The sequence below is a fragment of the Ictidomys tridecemlineatus genome, chromosome 10 (genome assembly GCF_052094955.1).
Source record: "Ictidomys tridecemlineatus isolate mIctTri1 chromosome 10, mIctTri1.hap1, whole genome shotgun sequence".
NCBI classification, from domain to species: domain Eukaryota; kingdom Metazoa; phylum Chordata; class Mammalia; order Rodentia; family Sciuridae; genus Ictidomys; species Ictidomys tridecemlineatus.
In genome coordinates this window covers 39,907,909-39,927,570 of record NC_135486.1, presented here as the reverse complement: position 1 = coordinate 39,927,570, position 19,662 = coordinate 39,907,909, and the positions used below count along the sequence as shown (strand labels likewise).

Here is a 19,662-nt window from a genome sequence, read left to right as displayed (position 1 = left end):
TACAGACTGAGGATGGCACCACAAGATCTCAGAAATGACTTTCTCCCAAATTAACAATTGTATTTCAACTCCAAAAGAGAACACATGGAATATAGCTTTTGAATCACCTCTTTAAAAACTCCTGTTCTCTCAGATCAGGCAGAATCACTGCCTCTGGGACAGGAGTTCCCTGTGTTTCTCCTTTGCCAGAAAAGCAATAAAATTTCTTTTTCCTTTTTCTTAAAAAACAAAACAAAACAAAACTATGGGGACACCCTGTTTACACAGAGGGGCTTAGGAAGTTTACTCACCATGCTCAGCTGCCCAAGCACTAAGAGACTGCTGCAGCTGTGGTCAAGGAGGCTTTTCTACTGCTCAAGATGGTGGCAGGCCCTGGCAGCAACCATATGGTGCTGGTTCTGCAGGATTGTGGGATTTTGGAATTAGGTGGTCATGGAGGCTTCCACTGAAATTTCAAAAGAAGGCCTGGGAGGCCAGACAAGGTGTAGTAGTTGGATTCCCTGAGGGCAGCCCCTGAAAGTGTGATGTGTGGAGATGTATAAAGGGAGCCAAAGCTGCCATGGAGACCTCAAGATTAAGTGAGGCCAGGTGGCTGGGGATATAGCTCAGTGAGTAGAGTGTTTGCCTCATATGCACAAGGCCCTGGGTTCAATCCCTAGCACTGCCACAAAAAGAAGAAAAAAAAAAAAAAAAAAAAGGAAAAAGAAGAGGCCAGTACCATGGGATGTCTGCTGAGGAAAGCTGTATTTTTCAAGCAGAAACAAACCAAGAGAGAAGCCATATGTGTTGCAACCAGCAAGGTCATAGGGGTGGAGCTACACAAGCTCGTTAGAGAGAACATCATGATGTCATATACCCCAGACACTGAACGTGGGGCTACAAGGCTTGTTTGCCCACCTGGATTTCAGTCTTGCTTTGGTCCCATTCCGCCTTTCTGTGCCATTTATTTCTCCCTTGTGGTATGGAAAAGTTTACTCTGTGCCATTATATATTGGATATATGTAACCTGCTTTTGAATTTTATGGGATTCATGCTGAGAATTTGCCTTGAGTCTCAGGAGACTTTGGACTTGAACTTTGGGTAATGCTGGAATTGTTAAGACTATGGTGACTCTTGAAAATGGACTGAACATATTTTGAATTGGGAGATGAGCATGAGCTTTGGGGGACCAGGGGCAGAATACTGTAGTTTAGATATGCAGGGGTCCCCCAAAAGTTCATGTGAGAGAGAATGCAAGAATTTTCAGGGCTTGGATTGTAACTCAGTGATAGAGTGCTTGCCTAGCACACTGGGTTCAATCCTCAGCACCACATAAAATTAATTAATTAAAGGTAATTAATTAATAATTAATTAATTAAAGGTATTTTAAAATAATTTTCAGAGGTAAGTGATTAGATTAAGAGTTGTGACTGATAGGAGTTGTGATTGACATGTGATCAGTTGTGACTGATATGGATTATCTGGGCGGTAACTGTGGGCAAGTAGGGTGTGGCTGGAGGAGGTGAGTTACCAGGGGCGTTCCTTTGGGGTTTATATTTGTCCTTGATGAGCAGAGCCCTCTCTCCACTTTCTGTTTCCATGTCCTGAGCAGCTTTCCCCCACCATGTCCTCCCACCATGATGTCCTGCCTCATCTCAGACCCAAAGCAATGAAGTCAGACATCTATGGACTGATACCTCTGAACCATGGGTCCCAAATAAGCGTGTCCTCCTCTACATTGTTCTTGTCAGATCTCTTGTGTAGTGACAAAAAAGCTGACTAAAACACTCACAAAATACTCTATCTCCATCTGTAATACTCTGATGGTAATACCATAAGAGTGGATTAGGACTTCAATATATAAATGTGGGAATTGGGGACTTTGGAGGGAGACCAGAATTCATTCTACAGCAATTTACTTTACTACTTGCATGAGCATTTCTCTTCAGGAACTCTGATAAGCCCTATCCTTGGCCAATCCTCAGTGACATTGAGTGGTCTCTTATACACTGTTCTTCAAGCTTTTGTTTTAAGTCACCTGAATCCATTTTTGTGTCATATACAATAATTTTATATGGAACTCGATGGATGGATTAGATGGGAGTGGAACAGTTCTGGCAAAAATCAACTTTTTCTTGCCCAATGTGGCAGCTCCTTTTTCACGGTTTGAAGGATGAATTTTTGTTTTTGAAAACTAATTACAATAAATCAAGATAGGACTCAAGTGAATCTTGCTCTTAAAAAAAATAGGAAGAAGTTATTTTTTTTCCTCTGCTGAAAACACCTCTAAAATTCTGATAACAAAAACAAATAGTATGTACAGATTAACTACAAGTATTTGTTAATAATTTACTTAAAATTCACACAGCATGAATAGTATGAATTTAAAAGACTCTGGTACTACTGGGTGTTTCTTCAAAGTTAAATTATCAGTGTATTGAAGAGATAGCTGTGCTCTTGTGATCATTGCAGCACTATTTACAATACCCAAGAAGTTTAAACAACTTAGGTGCCACAGCCAATGAAAAAGTTAAGATACTATGTTATATCTTCACAACAGAGTGCTATTCAACCATTAAAATAATGAAATTTTGTCCCTTGTAAGAACATAAGTGGAACTAAAAATCATTATGTTAAGTGAAGTAAGCCAGGCACAGGAAGACAAGTACCACATGATCTTATTTATATGTGGAACCTAAAAAAGTTGACCTCATAAAAGTTGGGAGTAGAACAGTGGTTACCAGAGAGAGGGAGAGTAGAGGGAAGGTGGGGGAGGGGAGGAGTTTAATCCATGGGTACAATGGTACGAGTTCCAGTCAAGATGGGAACAAAGGAGACTGATATCCGCCAAACTATATTGTTGTTTTGTGTGCATATATGAGTATAGAACAACAAATCCCACCATTATGTTCTCTTATAAGGTACTGTTATGATTTGGATGTGAGGTATCCTCCAAAAGCTCATGTTTGAGACAATGCAAGAAGGTTCAGAGAAGAACTAATTGGGTTATGAGAGCCTTAACCCAGTCAGTGACATAATCGTCTGATGGGATTAATTGAGTGGTGATTGAAGGCAGGTGGGGTGTGGCTGGAAGAGTAGGGCATTGGGGGTGTGACTTGGAGTATATATTTGTATGTGGAAGTGGAATCTCTCTGCTTCCTAATCATCATGTGAACCACTTAGCTATGCAACTCTTCCACCATAAAGTTCTGCCTCACCTTAAGCCCTGAGGAATGGAGCCTGCTGTCTGTGGATTGTGATGACCTCTGAAACCATGAGCCCCCAAATAAACTTTTCCTCCTCTACAATTGTTCTGGTAGGGCCTTGAGTTGCAGTGGAAAAAAAAAACTGACTAAAACATGTACCAATAAAAAGTGGGGGGGGGGGGAGGAGCAAGAAGTTCTGGTGTAAATGATAGGTGACTACTAGTAGACAGCAAAAGTGCACTGAATATTTCAAAGAGCTAGAATAAACAACTTTTGATGTTTTCACCATAGAGAAATAAATGCTTGATTAGATAGATATGTTTTAAGTCATCTGTACATTATAAAATTTATACAATACTGAAATAGAACATGGTAATATGTGTAGTTGTTGTTTTTATATAAAATTTTAAAATACATTTAGTTAATAAGCATGTAAGACCCTGTGGCTAAGAAAATTGCAATCTTCCTCTATATTTTTAACAAATACTGCTATAGAATTGATTTAATTTGAATATGTTCATTTCACTGTGTTGAATGAAAGAAAAAATGATGGCAAAATAGCCTTATGTGTGATGTATTTATATATATATATATATATATATATATATATATATATATAGAGAGAGAGAGAGAGAGAGAGAGAGAGAGAGAGAGAGAGAGCCCAAAGCAACAGAGCCAATCAATCATAGTCTAATATCTCCAAAATTTGAGCCAAAATAAACCTCTTCTTTCTATAAGTTGATTATCTCAATTATTTTGTTATAGTGACAGAAAGCTGACTAATGCATGGGATAATGCTTGTGAAGTACTTAGCATAGTGCCCTATTCAATAACTGAGCTAATATTAATTAGCATTAGTCCTCAGCAGTGCTTGGCAACTCAGTGTAAATTCCTTCCTGGGAGCCATTTTTTTATAAGAGACTTGGAAGAGCTTGGAGTTAGTTCCACCATGAAGACACAGAAGGATGCTCAAAGGACAAATATGGCCTCATTTTGGGAAGATCTGGACTGTTACCATGAGACAGAAGAGAGGAGAACGCCTGGTGTGGATTTGGATGTCAAGGATTTATTTGGAGTTGGGAAATAGCATTTTACCTCTGGACAGAAAGTGAAAGCATTCCTGTCCTGAATCAGAACCTTTTAAACCCTTTACTCCTGAAACAGATGTCAGAATAGACCTCAGGGCAAGGTAAAGAGGCAGGAAGAAAACAACAGGAGGGGGAGGGTGGCTTTCTAGGCCCTGCCAGAAGCACCACCCACAATTGCTTCTGCAATTTAGTAAGGCTCTAAGCAACTTAATGAGATCCTGTCTTTATATATATATATATATATATATATATATATATATATATATATATATATATATATATATATATTTTAATTCTCAGCGGACACAACATCTTTGTTTGTATGTGGTGCTGAGGATCGAACCCGGGCCGCACGCATGCCAGGCCAGCGCGATACCGCTTGAGCCACATCCCCAGCCCTGAGATCCTGTCTTAAAAAAAAATGGCCGGGGATATGGCTCAGTGGTTAAGCACCTCTGGGCTCAATTCCCAGTACCCAAAATAAGATGAACCAAATGACCTGATGGTAAATAATATATATCCTTGTCTTTATTAAAGTATCAAAACATAAACTTGGCTACAGAAAACAAAACTTATTAATGCATTAGTTAAGAATTTTCAATCACACTAACCACACACAGTTTGATTCTCAGATCAATGTCTCCTGCCATGGCTATCCTCTCTCCCTTTCTTTCTAATCTATTGCTATTCATGGCAGTTTGCAAATTATCTTGAGTTTCCTAACAGCTGGTGGTGGCACCTTTACCCATAACCAGAGGGTAAATGCAGGGGAGTTTTCCCCTCCACCAAGGCAAGCATAAATTATCTAGTGAAAGAAGTGGCGAATGTACTAACCTCAGATGGTTCTCCACAGATGAGGAACCACCCCTGATGTGCCACTAAAGCAGCCAAACTAAGATGCCTTTGTCATAAGTGATAGTCTAAAGGAACCACACATAGTTCAAAGAAGCAGAGGTACCATTCATGTAGACCAATGTCACAGTTAATGACGTCAGCATCGTGAAGGTAGCAGAGTGGCTGGTTTTTATTTCTAGCCTGTATTATATGTGTCCAGGCAGTTCCAGAAAATGAGGGAGAATACCTTTCTCTGAATTATCATACCCATCTTGTCCAAAATTATTCTTTCTTCCTCTCTATCCCCCTTCCCATTCTTTTCTGATCTTTAAATACATAGTTGCCACAATGTGACACACATTTGGATGTTATAACAGATATAATTCAAGTGGATACTTTAAGAAGAATGCTGTGGCAGGTCAGTTTTCAAAGGCTCAAGTTGAACAAGAAATGTGTTTTACGCATTTGTACATTCAGAGAAACTGATGGTTGAGGTACTTATATAACTCAGATTTTAAATCTATCTAACTTCTATGTTAGCACCAGTTAACTAGGATAAACTAGGTGCTGTGTTCCGGGGATTATCAATAAGAGATCTGAGAAAGAGGACTGAAAGTCAACTAACCTACCTATTGGAGCCCAAAGACAGAGGAGGAGGACACTTGGATAATGTTCAAAACTAAATCGTCTCCCACAATGGGGAGAAGAGAGGTATGTGTGGCTGGGGTGGGGGTAACCTTTTCAACAACAAAGAGCCTTAAAAAAAAACAAAAAAAAACACAGAAACGAGTATAACACTTAACGTTGACCACATCTTGGTTCCAAGATTTATTATATTGACAGGTTAAGGATACTAGGATAAATAATATTTTCTCTTACAGAAAAAAATTGTAATGATACTATTAAGAAGGGTTAAACACTCTGAGGATTTCACAGAAACATCAGAATTTTATCAGACAGTAGCCAGAGTCCTTGTGGGCAGTGTGAGTGACCTCTCGCAGCTGCAAATGCTCTGGGCCAGATTTCTTAAAACAGATACATGACCAAAACAGTGCCATTGACATCCAATAATGCTAAAGCCTGGGTATCCCCTGGCTTCAAACCTGCATCTCCACTGATCAGATTTTAACCACAAGGAAAGGAAAATGGAATATTCTTTGGCTCTTCCACTAGAAATAAATCCTGACAAAGTCACTGAGTGGATAGTCCTAACCCTTTGGAAATTAGACTTTCCTTCTGCATTCTTCCTGTGACATTGTAACTGAGCCTGCAACAGAGGACCCACTGTCAGGCCCATGGATTTTCCCTTAACACCTGGGTGCCAAGGGAAAAAGGAGGCCTCCTCTTTGACCCAGACCTGCTCTGCTGGCCAAAAGACAACGATTCTGCTCTCCCGGGCCTGGCAAGCGCTTCTGGCCACCCGAACATTTTTGTAAGACACTGCCCATGGCGAGGGACCCTCCAGACTCTCAGAAACCAGATCTGAGGAAAACCACGGAAAAGTCACACACCAGTGTTGTACGAAACAAACATCAAAAGAGCATAATGCCTAGTTTTGAAACGAATGCCTTGCACACAGTAATTCCAGGACATAACAGCATATTCTCTAGAAAGCACAACCCTGGCCATTGCACAACTTCAATAAATGTTGTTCTCACTCCATGTCCCCTATGAGCAACAGCGGCAGCTGCAGTGGAGGAGATGGCGCCGCTCCACCCATCCAAGGTACAGACCCTTTTGCTTGAATCCTAATGATGGGCATCCTGGTTCTTGTAGAACTCACATGAAAGCAGGCAGGACCCTAATCAGGGGCCATCTGGAACATCTAAGAACAGCCAGTACGTCAAGGCCTAAATCCTGGAGTTGAGGCAGAGGATGCTCTTGACCTGGTCCAAATTTCACTCTGCAGCAGAGTGGGAAGGCCCTCTCGAGTCACCATGGGCCCTCCTGCCTCAGTGGTTCTCGGCTGCTGGGATTCTAGAGGTGCACAGGAAGTCGGCTTTCCAATGGCTTCAGGGTTTTAGGTGGAAAAAGGAGTATTCGATGAGGACTCCCAGTTGCTGCTTAGCTCTGCAGTGTTCCTTCTTTTATCTGTTGGATAAACAGGTTTCTCTCATCTTCTGGAGTCCGCCCATTCTGAGCCCGGACAATACACGTGGGCCGATGCAGGTTGAGCATGTATATCAAATGCTGCTTCTCATTCTTCAGCTCCTCAATTTGGGCCTTCAGTTCGGCATTCACACTCTCCAGCTTCTCTGACTCCTGGGGGACAAACAAAAGAGGCATTAGGAAGGGAGATCAGGAAGGGCCAGCCAGGACAGGGTGGCAGTGTGTGTGTGGGGGGGTGGCTGGGGCACCTCAAGGCTCATGAAGCTGCAAGAAATCTGCAGAGGGAAATATCCCCTAACAAAGATGGAAGAGCAGCACTAGGAATGGGAGAATACAGACCCTGGAGAAGCCTTTGAACTTGAGGGGCCCCTTTAGAAAAGCCCTGGAGATGCCTCCAAGGTAGGCTGAATGCTATAGTACTGAAACTGCTACAGGACCAATGATCCAGAGACGAACTAGGCATGAGTCCTTGGCCCCATATGTATGGGCATCTGGACCTGAAAAGCTAGGGAAAAATTCAAGACTCATGGTTCTTGGTCTTTGGTTAAGTCACTGATCTCATGGACAAGTTCATCTCCCCAGAAAAAAAATGACACCACAAAATTTCCTCATTTCCACCAATACCCTGGAGCCATCTGCAAAACCCTCAGGGACCTGTGGGTTAAGACTCTTCCATGGCCAGTCCACACTTGGGGGAGCAGACACAGCCAATGAAAGGACTGTAGCACCACGGTCTGTTCCACCTGCCCACACAGGCTGCTCCCCTGGTGTTTCCCCAGGTTGCCAGCCTCATGCAGAATTGGCTCAGACCACTGGATGAGCTGGGAGGACAGCAGAGTTCAGAACCAGATAGAGCCCAAAGAAGCAGTGCAACCGGTGTTTGCAGATTCAGGAAATAACTTGTTTGAAGAGATTAATTTAAGGCTTTTCATAGTGAGCCAAAGGAGAGCAGCAAGTTTCCTTTCTGAGACAATGGGCAGGTGAAGACTCCTTAACTTGGCTGGCATATCCCCCAGCCTGGGAGCTGCTGGGCATGTATGGACCAGCCGGGACTCTGGAGTCTGGAGTTTTTAATTCACACACCTGCTTTTTGTGCATCCAAACCCTTATCCATTGTTTTAACAGCTCTGCTACTCATTCGGCAACTGGCCTTTCTGCTACCAGGAAGCCCTTCTTCTGACAGTGACCTGAGGCTGGTGGGGGACGGAGTGAATGAGTGGGGAAAGCTGCAGGGACTCACTTTCTGCAGGCACTCTGTCTTCTCCTTTTTCTTGTTTCGGCACTTGGCAGCTGCGATCTTATTCCTTTCCCGTCGCCTCTTTTTCCTTTCATCTTCCTCAGGAGCTACCTATAAGATCCAACAGACAGACACACGTTTAATCTCATCATGAAATGCCACCCACCTCAAATACACTGCCTTTTACTGCCAGCAAAGTCTGACAAACTGCCGGGTGCAATGATGTCCACCTGTAATCTCAGTGCCCCTGGAGGCTGAGGCAGGAGGATTGTGAGTTCAAAGCCAGCCTCAGCAACTTAGCTGAGGCCCTAAGCAACTCAGCAAGATCCAGCCTCTAAATAAAATATTAAAAAATGGGTTTGGCTCAGTGGTTAAGCGTCCCTGGGTTCAATCCCTGGTACAAAAAAAAAAAAAAAAATCTGGCAAAATGGAACAGCCCTAATGCAATGGGACTCAGGAAAAAATAAATAAATAAAGCCTTAGACTTCAGCCTGAAACCCTTCTACTACACACACACACACACACACACACACACACACACTTGAGAATGAATAATGAAAACCAAAGTACTAAAATAGAATTATACTGGCAATGTTAGTAAATTAAAATCTAACCTACTCTAAAAATATCTATGGGTTTTGAAAGAAGATGTTGATATTTATTTATTTATTTATTTATTTATTTTTTTTTTTAAAGAGAGAGTGAGAGAGAGAGGGGGACAGAGAGAGAGAGAGAGAGAATTTTAACATTTATTTTTTTTTCTTATTTCTTGGCAGACACAACATCTTTGTTGGTATGTGGTGCTGCTGAGGATCGAACCCGGGCCGCACGCATGCTAGGCGAGCGCGCTACCGCTTGAGCCACATCCCCAGCCCCAGATGTTGATATTTAAATTCATAGCTATTGGGACTACTAATCATTTAAAGGAGGACCATCTATTTGGGAAATACATCCCTTAGGACCAGAAACAACCTCAGGATCATCCCTTAGCCACCCTCTCCTGTTGCCTGTTCTTTGATTCAAGACCCAAGGGCAGTTTCATTCATCTCCATCCTCAACTGGAGTAGCAGGTACTGCCTTTCTGAAATCAGCAGCTGGTAGAGCTCCTAGACAAAGAGCCCATTCTCAACCAAAGTGCCATGAATCAGCCCATAGCTTAGGTGCTATGTATAGTGGTAAATTAGACCCATCCATTGGTTTAGCCAACAAATACTCACCACCTCCTCCCCTATGCCTCACCCTGAGCCAGCCCTCAGTATCCTGGGAGGGAAAAAACCCTATTCTGCTTTAGGATGTGGTCCTCTGTGGAAGTTCACTCAGACCCTGAATTTGTCCATGGGCCAGTGAGGAATCGGTATCATTCAGTCACTGAATTGGCTTAGAGACCAAAGTCCAGCTGAGATGGTGAGCTAAATGGGTGACAGTTTAGGCTGTTGATGCCAGACCCTGTCATGTCACTTGTCCCTGCTTTGGACAAAGGAAAAGGCTATAGGAGCTACACCTCAGACCTAGCAGGTCTGGGATGCCATGTTCACCTCATGACTGACTTGTAACTATTCCTTAGATCTAAATAACATTGACTGCTTGGGCAGAAGGCCTTGCAAAGCCCAAGGGAGAATTATGGGGAGAGGAAAATTTACCATTTACATCTGAGTCCCAGAACCACACAGGCACATACTTAGGCTGTAGACTAGACTGGCTTTGAATTCCAGTGTCACCACTTAGTAACCATGAGCAAGTTACTCTTCTGAGCCTCAGTTTTCTCATTTGTAAAATGGATCAATAATAGTATTTATTTACTATGACCATGATGAGGATCAAATGAGTTAATATATATGAAATGCTTTGCATGGGGCTTAGCTTATACTAAGTGCTATATAAGCTTTAGTTACTGTTATTAATTTCACCATCAATATTTTCCTCAAGATATTGCAACCCTACAGGTATTTATTTTGCAACACTGTAGGCATTTTGGACAGGTGGAAGAGGATTCACATTTGCTCAGGAGGAAGCTCTTGAAAACAGAGTCACAAACTGTCCAGATGGAAGGGCTCTCTATGGCCCATTCAGTCCAGCCTCCCTCATTTTACTAATGAGGAAACTGAGGCACGGAGTGGCCAGTTTAAATGTGCCCAGGAGGCCCCAGGAATCCTTTGAGGCTCTCGACCCCCAGACCAGTAAGCTACACACAACATAAACCCAGGCATTCCATTCCCTTCCTTCCTGTCACAGCTGCCTTGTTCACCAAGTCACCTTTCCAGAGAGGACTGGGATCTGGGAAGCAGACTCATGATGCACAGATATACAGGATGCCTATGGCTTTGATGGGTGTGTGTCTTATTTGAAGGTGGGAATTACTACTCAACCATGTCTGCTGGTGCATTCTCTTTCCAATATGTTAATCTACTTGTCACACTGACCTAAGATCACAAAGTCAAGTGAATACAGAATCAGAGAACTCCCCAAGTTTCCTTCCAAGCTTTCTTCCTTTCTCTCCTACTAGTTCGATTTTATCCAGTTATCTCAAATTGTTAAAAAAAAAAAAGAAAAACCCATTGCATGACCAATATGATTCTGCAACCTGTACACTCAGAAAAATGAGAAATTATATCCCATCTGATTCAAATGTATGATGTCAAGATCACTGTTCTTTCATGTGTAACTAATTAAAACAAATAAAAAAATCAAAAAATTTTAAAAAAGAAAAACCCAACGATAGTGTCATTGGACTGAGTGAGCACTGGTAAACGTTGTTTGGGTCCCTCTGAGGCTAACTGGGAACACAGCTAATGCCCCTAATGATGCTATATGGCCACAGCATTATAAATAGTCCTAGCTACCATTCATTGAATGCTATCAGCTAAGCTCTCTGCTGGGCAAGCATTTTACTACTGAGTTACAACCCTAGTCCCAACCTTTTTTAAACTCAGTTCTTCAGGGCAGATTCCACTGCCCTTTGCCCTTTGCAATCATGCCAGTTAAGTAAGCTTGCAATAGTGCCATCTGGCAATCATCATGGGAAGGCCAAGAAAATTGCAAGATCCCAGCTCTGACATCATTGAGCCAGCACAGCATCCCCAGCAATCATGTCTCCTATGTCTGTTATTTCAGGTATCTTATGAAAGGTTGCCAAGTACAGAACAATGCAAGCATCTGAAACAGACATGAACTTAAGCATACACTTGGTACCAAGGCTGTCGGCATTGCTATAGGGAAGGGTGGGGCTGGCTACCTGGTCCTTGATTCATTGTCTGAAACCTTAGGTCCTGTTAGTGATAAAAAAAAGAAATCACCATGCTACGTTCTTCTTCAGAAAGACTTGATACAGAAGGTGACATCTTCCCAACCCAGGACTTCAATGTCCATATGCTGATACCTTCCAGCTCTAGATCTCTACCCCCATACTCCTCAGGACTCCAGGCCCACATATGCAACTATCTGCTCCATATCTTCACTGCAGTTCAAACAGAACAGGAGGCAACTCCTGCTTTTGCACCACCTGCCTTCCCTGACTTCCTGCAGCCCCAATTTCAGCAGCAAGTGGAAATTCCATTTTTATAGCTGTTCAGGCCAGAACATTGAGAGTCATCCTTGAGTCCTCCTTCTCCCACACTCTCTAACCAATCTATCAGTAAAGCAGATTTATCCCCAAGTCAGATCCAGAATCCAAACACTTCTCAGCAGCTGCACCATTCCCTCCTGACCCAGGCCCTCCTTCACTGACCTGGGAGGCTGCCCCTGTCTCATTTCTCCACACCCCTCCTTGCCCTTACCACCCATTCAACAGAATAACCAGGGAAATCTTTTAAAATATGTCAGAATATGTGACTCCTCTGCACAGAAACCTGTGCAATGGCTTCCCATTTCACCTCTGGGCACAAGGCAATATCTACACAGCAGTCTATAAGGCCCAACATGATCTGCCCCTATTTCCCCTCCCCCACCACTCCAGCCTGCCACACAGCCCACTTGGCACTGACCATGCTCCTCACTGGTGCTTTCTCTCTTTTGCCAGACTGTCACAGTATCTTTCCCTCAAGTCCCTGCACAAAGGCCACCTTAGTGCCGCCATCTCTGCCCTTCTAATTTATAATTTAAAACAACAACCCCATCCTTCCCCACTCCCCCGTTCCCTTTTCTGCTTTTCCCTTTGCACCTGTCTCATGCTCTGCATTTATCTATTTCACGTAGAAAATAAGCTCCCTGGGAGCAGCAGTTTTGCTTTATTCCCAACTCTAGCCCCCCACCCCCACCCCCAGTCTAGAGAATGGGCAGCATGTGGTGAATGTGCCCAAAACATATGCAAGAATGAACACGTGTGGTAGAACCCACCTCAGCTTTTGTGACCGACATCTCCAGGGGTCTGTCGCTGACGGTGACTGACTCCAGTGCAGAGGACATCCGATGACAGAGGTGCTTGTTCTGGATGGCAAACCTCAGCTCTTCCTTGACAAAGGGTGTCAGGTTAGCAAAATCCTCAAATACCAGTGACCCAGGAGGGGACAGGCAGGGGACGATGGCGGAGGCACTGACTTCCGAGGCAGAGACCTGGCCTGGGTGTTGAAGCATCATTTTGCTGAAAGACACATTGAAACCCAAACTGCTTCAGGGGTTCTGGGGCATGGGATCAAGTTCTCCCCACCTATGACCCCCCAACACCACAGCCCGGCCCACTCCCTGAGGAAAGTCCCATTAGCCGTCAGGCTTCTGTTTTGTTTTCATTTCATGCCATTCTCATTTTGAGTAAAACAGGTTCTTAAAATACACAGCTCAGTGACGTGGATAAAATGCCTAATTGAAGTTTATAAGGGTTGACATTTCAAGCTATTCTGAACTCTTCCAAGAGTTATTAGTTTTGGCTGGTGTGCACATATGCAAATGTAGCCTTAGTCCTGAAAGAGGAAGAACATCTTTTAAAAAAAAAAATCAGACCATTTTTGTAATCCTATGTTCAGTCTCTTTTCAAAAAGAAATTGGAAGGCATCTGAAGTCAATATGAATCTACCAGTGAGTGGAAGTAAAAGCAAGAAGTGGGGGACACTAGATTTAGCAAATCTATGGTTAAAACTTTTCCCCAGGAAGTTGGATCCAAATAATGGGAATGAGGAAGGTAACTATAGCTGGGTGTGTTTCTTCGCTCCAGTCCTTGGCAGCAGGTGGAGATGGCCAGGATTCAAGTCACGAGGGAACAGGTAGCTCCTTCTTAATATTAAGGTCAGCAAAAGACCTCAGAGTAAGGAAAAGTCAGGAGATGAGATCTGGACACTTGTATGAAGGTGTCGTTGAACCCTGAGGTATAGGGAAAGACTTGGGCTGGGGGTGGAGGGGGTCCTAGAATTGGCTCCAGCATTAAGGAACAGGTAACTTGGGTCAGTCACTTCAACTCTTCATCTGGTGAATGGTCAAGACTCCTGGGAGGAGTCTGCTGTTTACTCCATCCCACAGCCTAGTCCAGCTGTGCCTGATGGGATGGACACTGTCCAACTGAATAAATGAGAGGGGGATGGAGTAGTCAAATGGTCCCATTCTCCTGTGTCATGCTATATTGGGTCAGGGAACCCAAAGGGATAACAAAAGGAAAATAAAGGGTAGAAATAGCGATGGTTCCATGATCCCAATCCCCTGTAAGTCCCTGCCTGTTGTGGACTCCCCTGCAGTTGGTTCTCAGGAGCAATGAGTAGTAATAGGACTATCTGGGCAGGCAGTCCCATGGAGCAACCCTCTCAATCCAGGGATCTGTGGTCATTAGCCCAGCCCAGACAGACAGGAAGCCCCTTGGCAAATCTCTAACTCTGAAGGAGTATCTCCTTCATTCCAGACCTCATGTGCCTTATGTTATTTAGTCCTTATGAGAACCCAGTGGGTTTAGTCCCAGCCCCAAATTATACATGAATAAACTGAGTTTTAGACCAACTAATATGCTTGAAGTCATGGAGGTATTATAGAGCAGTGTCAGAATTTGGAATTAGGTTTGTTTGGCCCTAGAATTCATTCCCACAATGTATACACTGCAAAACCGAATATTGCTCTATGTTGCAAAAACATGCATATTATTTTACATTGCAAAAACAAACTGGGTGTGGTGGCACATGCCTGTAATCCCAGCAATTTGAAAGGCTGAGGCAGGAGGAACACCAAGTTCAAGGCCAGCCTCAGCAACTTAATGAGGCCCTAAGCAACTTAGTGAGATCTCATCTCAGAATAAAAAATAAAAAGAGTTGGGGATATGGCTCAGGATATGGCTCAGTGGTTAAGCACCCCTGAGTTCAATCCCCAGTACCCCCAAACAAACAAAAATCAAAGGAATTTGGGGTGGGGAAAGGGCAGGTGACAGGTCTGGAACTGAAACAAGAGAAGGGAGGAATAAATTGCTGATCTTAATATATCAGGGTACATACTTAACTGCTGCCTAAATTAAAGAACTTACATTTAAATGGGCTTTTCTGTTCACAAAATTTCCAGACTGGGATCAGGAAATCAAGATGTGAGACCACATAATATATCTCCACTGTACCTCTTAATGGCTTTCTCCTCTGTAAGAGGAGGCTAACAACAATTAACCGAGTCATTTTCACCAGGTTTCCAGGAGTCTTTTTAGCCCAAGGCCAGCTCTTTGGCTGGCACTCTGTGAGGTACACGTGGAAGGGTGGCTGGTCACCATCTTTATCTGAAAGGTTTCTGATTAAAACACCCCAACCTCTAATTCCTACTGGAGATCTGAGATACAAGGCAAGAATTCCAGACCAATGAATGCTACCATGGACTAGTCAAAGAAACCCAGGAAATATAATTCTTCTCCAGAGCTTCAAAACTGAAGTTCTTCTCTTACTTAATCCTATAATCTTAAAATGCTGGGAGGATACTTCTTGGACAGATGATAGACTCTAAGCTTCTGAAGCCAGAGGCTTAGGATTCTCCCATGCATTCCTCCTATTAAAAATCCAATAGTTCAAGGATGGAATTTGGAGCTACCACTGGGCTGGCTTTGTTTGAAGGACCGGATGGATCCCTTCTCCAGGGAGGCTTGAATTCCACTGCAGTTGAGTGTGTGTTATCTTGCCACCCAGCTAAGTTTATTAATGAGCCCTCAGGGCTTGGGGGTCTGCTGTTTGAAACTTTCTCTCTTTCTTAGTAGTCTTAATGAAATAAACTGAAGGTCAGTGGTGTGGAATGTTTTTATAAAAAGCATTGGGCGGGCTGACTTGGAGACAGAGATGAGTTGCAAAAATGTTGAGCTTTTCTGAACATAAAGAATTTGTAAAGATTTAGGCTTTCTCTGCACTAAGCTAAAGCTGAGCCTATGGGGAGGTACTTTCTAGATTGTCCTTCACTCAGTCTCTTGTGGTATGATTTAGCTTAGACACTGGTTGTGTTCCCAACAAAGAAAATAAAATTAAATCTTCAGACAATTTTTAGAAAATTGAAGCCCTTTAACATCCCCTTCATTGAAGAGAAAAACTATGTTTGGGGGACTTTAGATGATCTGAGTTAACTTTCTATATTGATGATAAAATTGCTTAGATCCGATACAAAAGAACTTGTTTCCAATCAGAAAGCATGTCATATCATTGCGAGTTTCATCATTTTCAAGAAAGTGAAACTTCACTCGTGTATTTCTTTAACTGGAAATTCAGCTCCCATATTTTTATTTCCTGGTAGCTACACAGTGAATTTTCACTTTTAATTTTCATTTCTTTCCACCAAGCACTCCTTGCTAACCAACTTACCGTAGTAAGAAGCCAATATTGACCTTTCAATATGGGTCTTTCTTCTAGCCTATTTGAAGGCTTGAGGTGTAAGGCTGAGCTTCAGGGTCAGAGACAACATTTCCAAAACTCTCTCTCTACCACTCACAAGATGAGTATCTATACACCAACAAGCCATTGAGGCTTTCTGGGTCTCAGTCTCCTCATCTATAAAATGAGATCAAGTCTGCCTGCACCAGTTCTCTCAAAGGGCTGTCAAGAAGAGCACCCGAGGGGCTGGGGATATAGCTCAGTTGGTAGAATACTTGTCTTGCATGCACACACATTATTACTGTGACTCCACTGTCCCATTTCAGGTTAGCCCTATTTATTAGTCAGGAATTAACTGGAACCCTTGAGAACTTCAGGTCAGCCACAGCCTCTTGTGTACTTTGATTAACCCCCAGGTTCCTAAGGCACCAGGTAAATTCCACCACCACCACCCCCATTTGCTGACACAAACATTCTCCACTGGTGTTACATACTTGAGAGATTACCATTTCTCATACACAAAACCATTTGTTCCTAGAAAAGTTTCCGTGGTGTCCTGGCTATACCCTCCTTCCCACCTTGGCTGGGCAAAACTTGGAGACACTGACCCTGTTCCATGCCCAGCCAATTTTTAAAAGTTAGAAATCAAGGGCTGTATCTAGTGGGAATCATAAAATGTCCAATATTAGAGTCATGTAGGTGAGATCCTCATTTTGTAATTAAAGTAAATTGAGGCTCAGGAAGGTCATAAAGCTGGAGATTGGCCCAGTCAATATCAAGTTGTTGACACCCACCCACTACTCATTTTGCTCCATCAGAAAAGGGATCCATCACTTAGATAAACCAGGGAGATAACCAGAGAATAAAATCAGTAGCCAGGTAGATGAGGGATCAACATGTACCAGGGAGGAGACTTTGACAGGACTAAGACAGGGAGGGATTACAGAAGAAAAGGCCATAAAGAGAAAGGAATTATGCAGTGATAAGGATGAAGAGGGAGAGGAAGAGAGAGGCGGGGCTATGACAGGAAGGACGGAGCTGCCACCTGTGCTGGCTGCTGTATTTCATCCACACTGGGGGCCTAGGCACCTGTTTTCTTTACTGACTCTGAAACCACCCAGGCACTGACTGCAACCCCCACCTCACTGAGGATACCCTCAAAGCAAGAGCTTCTATGTTGTAGCACTATCCTACAACAAATGTTAGATGCAAAACTAGATGGGCAGTAGTACCAATCTCCTCTTCATCTTAAGTTGAGGAGACAAGATTCCCAAACAGAAGATGTGATTATTATCCACATTGAAATAGATATATTGGGAGAACACTCAGATTATTTAGCCAATTCTTTCTCTGGCTCTCCCAACGAATTGGCAACTCCTTTATTTGTAAGAAAGCATATGTGATAGAGGCAGGTATGGTGGTGCACTCCTGTGATTCCAGCCACTCTGGAGTCTGAGGTAAGAGGATCACAAGTTGGAGGTCAGCCTTTGCAATTTAGCAAGACCCTGTCTCAAAAATAAAAATGAAAATGAAAAAAAAAAAAGCACTGAGGATATAGCTCAATGGTAGAATGCCCCTGGTCCAAAAAAAAAAAAAAATAGTAGATGTAATCTTTGTACTTAATGAAACTAAGGGGGAAAATGGTTAGGAGGAAAGGAAGTAATTCAAAGGCAGACTCAGCAAATGTGAGGTGCTAAGCAACTCAGTGAGACCCTATCTCTAAATAAAATACAAAGTAGGGCTGAGGATGTGGCTTAATGGTTGAGTGCCCCCGAGTTCAATCCCGATAACCAATAAAGAAAATGGGGGGTGGAGGCAAAGGAGACCCAACGGGAATAAAGCTGGGGACGGACAGAGATGCCACATAGAGAATCTCCCCTTTCTGCCAAGGTCTCAGAGACGAGCCAGTGATGTTACAGACCTCCTCATTCAAGTTCCTTCGCTGGCCCCTTTTTTTCAGTTACATCACCCTAAAATCTGAAAATCTTCAGCCAGGAAGGACCTTGATGTTAATCTGATCCAATCACCACATCGTGCTCTTCAACGGGCAGGAAGGGTCCGTAGTGTCTATGTGCTCATTATTTCCCGACCCGGGACACCGAAGCTCAAGGACAGAAAGTGCAGTATAAGCTCTAACAGTCCTGGCACTAGATCACAAGCATTCTCTTAAATATCTGTACAACTGACTCCACACTATCGCTTCCCCCGATGGTGGATCTCCATGAGCGCAAAACAGAAATGTCGGAAAACTCAAAGGAAAAGTTTGAGCGAGAATCACAGGTACTAGAGAAAAGACCATGAGACTGGAAAAGGAAGTCCCAGGCCCAGGAGCCCGACACCAATCGGTGTTCCGAGTTCTCTCCGCCTTCCGCCCTAAAAGAGCGCAGCACCGAGGCTCTCACCAGCTCCAAACTTATTCCAACTTTCGCTCTGGGCTCCCTATGCGATCCTACCTCCAAAGGCTTAGGTATGCACAGGATGACCCCCAGCGGCCGTTTCCACTATCCCGGCTCACCCACCCCTACCCCATTCATTCCACTCTGTGCCTGCGGCAGCGCTTCCAAGAGCCCTCAGCGATCGCACTTCCCTGTAGACTTGGGAAAGATCAGTTCCAAGTAGCCGAGCTCCGACAAGAAGTGAGGAAAGGAGCCGGACGGCGAGCCGGATCGCCTGGGTCACCCCCCCACACCACCACCCACCCGCCCCTCGCCCTCCCGCAGTTGAGGGCCGAGAGGCGCTCCCAAGACGGTTGCGGAGCAGGCGCCCGATTTCCTCCTCCACCCGAAATCTTTCGCGCCCCAAGTCAAAAAGAGAAAGTTCTTTCACTTTTCGAGAAACTTTCTGAAACACTGAGGAGCAGCCGCGGCAGCCGTGAAATTCAAACAGAGTTACTTTTGCAGTCGAAAACTAGGGGAGCGGGTCAAGGATTAGCGTAGGTTTCTGGCAATTGATTAAGAGAGGGGCGCGAAAGGAATGAATTCTAGCCACCCTCGCCGCGTTCTTTTACTCAACTTCCAGCGCTCACCTCCAGTCTCCGCTCGTGACGGCCAGGGTCCGGCTGTTTTTCTGTCCGGCGGTCGGTCGAGCACCGAGGACTCACAGCCCGCGCGCGGGCTGGCGGGTCGGCTCCGGCTGCGGCGCAGGGAGAGAGTTGTGTAGTGCGCGCTTCGCGGAGTGCGACTGTGGCTTGGAGCGCGTTGCATCACCCCTTTTATAGCCCTCCCGCTGGCAGCTTGCTGGTCTACTCCGGGTTAGCAGTCTAGGCTGACGTAATGCTATTAATAGCTTCCCGGGAGAACCAGCAGAACTGAGCAAAGGAGGAGGGCTAGAGGAGGGACCAAGGCGGGGCGAAGTACGGCTGGAGGGCGGAGGTGTGGGGGGGTGAAGCTGGTGATGCAAGCTCTGGGAGGAGCCTGCCGCTGTGCGTTCACCGGTCCTCTCATGCCTGGGACACACACCCGCCCGCCCTCTTT

The 19,662-nt window shown here is 44.1% G+C and overlaps 1 protein-coding gene across 1 annotated transcript; it reads right to left on the bottom strand.

Moving 5' to 3' along the window:
- Window positions 1–5,899: 5,899 nt before the first annotated feature.
- Atf3 (activating transcription factor 3) lies at window positions 5,900–19,462 on the bottom strand. The gene is made up of 4 exons (XM_005329427.5): window positions 19,215–19,462; window positions 12,786–13,029; window positions 8,457–8,564; window positions 5,900–7,369 (listed from the first exon to the last, which is right to left on the bottom strand). The coding sequence occupies exons 2-4, from the start codon at window positions 13,023–13,025 to the stop codon at window positions 7,172–7,174; spliced, it is 546 nt and encodes a 181-aa protein (XP_005329484.1). The 5' UTR covers window positions 13,026–13,029; window positions 19,215–19,462; the 3' UTR covers window positions 5,900–7,171.
- Between the last annotated feature and the right edge of the window lie 200 nt (window positions 19,463–19,662).